The sequence below is a fragment of the Lepidochelys olivacea genome, assembly GCF_965140295.1.
Source record: "Lepidochelys olivacea isolate rLepOli2 genome assembly, chromosome: 7".
Classification (NCBI taxonomy): Eukaryota; Metazoa; Chordata; order Testudines; family Cheloniidae; genus Lepidochelys; species Lepidochelys olivacea.
In genome coordinates, this window is record NC_140417.1 from 93,178,058 (window position 1) to 93,181,295 (window position 3,238).

General features: G+C 51.7%; 1 protein-coding gene across 1 annotated transcript; it reads right to left on the bottom strand.

Annotated features, from left to right (window-relative positions):
* Positions 1-942: 942 nt before the first annotated feature.
* Positions 943-2,887, bottom strand: FGFBP3 (fibroblast growth factor binding protein 3). The gene is made up of 2 exons (XM_084635224.1): positions 2,786-2,887; positions 943-1,836 (listed from the first exon to the last, which is right to left on the bottom strand). The coding sequence occupies exon 2, from the start codon at positions 1,731-1,733 to the stop codon at positions 966-968; it is 768 nt and encodes a 255-aa protein (XP_084491350.1). The 5' UTR covers positions 1,734-1,836; positions 2,786-2,887; the 3' UTR covers positions 943-965.
* Between the last annotated feature and the right edge of the window lie 351 nt (positions 2,888-3,238).

Consider the following 3,238-nt stretch of genomic DNA (forward strand, 5'->3'; position numbering starts at 1 on the left):
GTATATTAATTGAAAAATGTTTTATTTGCATGGGTGGAGGAAAAGAGAGAGCATATTCCCAGGGCACCTAGAGAAAGTAGGTCCTCTTCAGTGTTTCTCAGCAGCTCCAGAATCCAAGGAACAGAGAAAGCAATAGCTTCTGGTGACAGCTATTTAGCCACATAAATATTGACTGTTGTTTCTCTGGAGCTTTTCACAATAGACTAGAAAATAAACTAAGTCTTGTATGAATGGCTGGTTTCAGTAGGATGAAAGGTTCGCACAATATACTCAAAGGGGTATAATTTCACTGTTGCCCCAGTGCTGTGTAGGGGTCCTGCCACCTCGGGAAGTCTTTCAGGATCTCCTGGCCCTTATCCACCTTCAGGCAATCCTGTTAACTGTCAGTTAAGGTAAGGCACTGCTTCCTCAACTCCTTGGTTGGGCTCCCTTGTAGCATCACAGCCACAAGCAGGTTCTGGCAAGTCAGGGGTCACACACACACACTGCTGTACAAGAGTTGCACCTTTATTAATGTTGCATACATCATCTTCTGCAATACAACTCCCTAGCACATGTTTGCTCCTGGTGAACAAGGGGAAGCCCTTTCCCAGCGAGTAAACGTGACAATACCCAAAATCTCCGAGGGGTTTAACAACACCTCACCCCTAGAGCAGAAATCGCTGAAATAGAGCGCAGACTACACACGGCTTGGTGCCTGTTTAGTATGGAAGGAGGGACTGATCAGTCATGTTAGCCAATAACCCGCAGTGCAAAGGCCTGGCCACAGCTTCCCCCCCCGCCCGGGGGCGAGCAGCGGCTGCAGGGTTAGTACCAATGAGTAAGTTATACCTTTCCCCCCCCACCCGGGTGTCCCACGGCTGCACGCTCCTACCCCCAGCTCTCCCCCCCCCCCACCCGCCTGCCCGCCTGGGTGCGACCCTTCCCCCCACCCCGCCCGTCTCCCCCGCCACCGCCCTGCGCCCTCAGCCGTTCCAGAAGTTCAGGAAGAAGCTGCAGAGCGAGTGCCACTGCTCCGCACAGTAGGTCTCGGCCAGGTCCTCGCTCAGCTCCGTGGGCGGCTCCGGGTTCCCCCCAGCCGTGGGCTGCCGCTGCTCGGGGGGCACCGGGGAGCCGGGACCCCCTTTCCTCTTGCTCGCCTTGCCCCGCTTCTCCAGGGCACCAGCGTGTGCCCCGCTGCTCATCGCCTTGGCGCTGGGGGCCCCCGGCTGCTGCAGCGTAGCCGCCTCCTGGGCGCTGCCCTGGCCCTTGGCTCGGCCTCTGGCGGGGCCCCCGGCGGCCGCAGGCGCTGCAGGGCTGGGGCTGGGGGGTGCCAGGCGCAGGTGCGCCTCGGGCGGCCCCTTCTTGCTGCTGCAGAGCCGGGCTTTGAGCGGGCTGCTGTCCTGGCAGGGGTGGCGCTTCCGGCGCAGCTTGCCCAGGATCTGCTTCCAGTACTGGCGGCTCTTGGCGCTGTAGGCGGCGCAGCGCTCCGGCTGGCCCCGGTACACGCACCGGAGCCCCTCGCTGCCGCCCTCTCCAGGCGCCTGGCAACTCAGCTGCAGCTCGGTGGCCTCCTCCACTCGGACCAGCTGCCAGCTGCACACACGCTGCTCCCGGGTAGAGAACTGCCCGGACTGCGCCCAGGGCGCGGGGCGCTCCGCTTTCTCACCGGCCCCTCGGGCCTGCCCGCTGGCGGCGCCCCCTAGGCAGCCCAGGAGCAGGAGGCTCAGTGGAACGGCCCGGGAGACCCTCATCTCATTAGGTCAGTGGAGCTGCTGGCTGCCTTTTGTCCTGCAAGTGCAGCAGGGATGGAGAGTCCCGGCGAAGGAGCGAGGGGCCCTCGGCATCCCCAGAGCCCTAGAGAGACAGACAGGGCGCACACTTAGCAGGGGGCATGCAGCACAGCGACACAGCCACAGGCGTGGCTAATTGGTATTAATATGCATCTCTCATCAAGCACACGCACATCAGCATTGGGCATGCCCCGCTAGATCAGTCATTCATAACTATTTGTTTGGTCGTTGTTATTACCTCTGAAGCATTTATATCGCCTTTATAAAGCGTATCTGAAAGGTTGCTGAGGCAGCGCCTTCGGTAATAATAGACATTAATACTTGTCATGAATGTAGCTGTTTACTTCAAATCTCTCTGCGAACATTAATTCATTAGTGCTCCCTAAATCCTAATCAAATATAAGACCCAGGGATGTGCTGCTCTTAGTCTTATTCAGAAATTGGCACTGTTAATTACAGAAGGCACCGCATCTCTGCACTCTCCACAGATGTGTGGTTTTAGGACAAACAGTTTCTGTTCCTGAGGTATTCACTTGTGGTTTTATTACACAAACTGGAAATCGATATACTGAAGATAGACAATGCCATCATTTGCAGTAACAAAACTCTGCTTTGTGTTTGCTTTGACAGATTATGCTATGCAGATTGGTTCTTAGAACACCATCAATGGTAGACAAAGGTTTTTCTCTACAATATTGTTTTCAAGTTTTATGATCTCTCATTTTCTTACATGGCTAAAGCAACTTAACAACCTCTTCACTGCATTCTAAGCTTCTCTTTGCTGTATTCCCCAGTGCAAAATAAATTCTCTAAATTAGTTAAGTGTCGAAGTCTTAACAGAAAGATGTTTGTAAATATGGATACAAGGCCACTGGCAACATGATGGGAAAACAAATCTTTCTAATTACAGCATCAGAGAGAATGTGTGGCCAGAATTCACTAACAAACACATCTCAAAACAAAACTATTCCTCACAAAATCAGATCCCGTTTTCCTTCTTTGGTTAAACTTACCGTACACTGTGTGAGGTGGAGTAGTCTACTAGAAAAGTGTGTGAGTCTGCATGTAGGATTAGTCTCTGTTAGACGGGTGTATGGAGCATGAATGTATTATCAATAGCATAGGAGTGGCTACCCCAGGCTATGCCCCTCCCTAGCCTGGTGCATGCAAACATACACATACACCCACCCACCAAGAGGGAGTCCTTGAACAGAACAGAACAACAGAACTTCTTTGACATAATGTTTACACTATTCCATTCAATGATAAACCTATATGCTGCATTGTTTATAAGGCAATGTGTTTAATTAATCAAATGTTATTCACTTGTTTGGTATGGTAGTGTGCTATTGACTCTTGTTTTATTTGCTTTGATGAAACTGCAAAATAATGTTAAAGAAATCATTCTTAGGACTTGTTTACACTTGGAAATTTACTGATATAGCTATTTCAGAATTAATACTCTG

Bases quoted from the DNA above. Each gene is read 5' to 3' on its own strand.
- FGFBP3 (XM_084635224.1), bottom strand. From the start codon at position 1,733: ATGAGGGTCTCCCGGGCCGTTCCACTGAGCCTCCTGCTCCTGGGCTGC.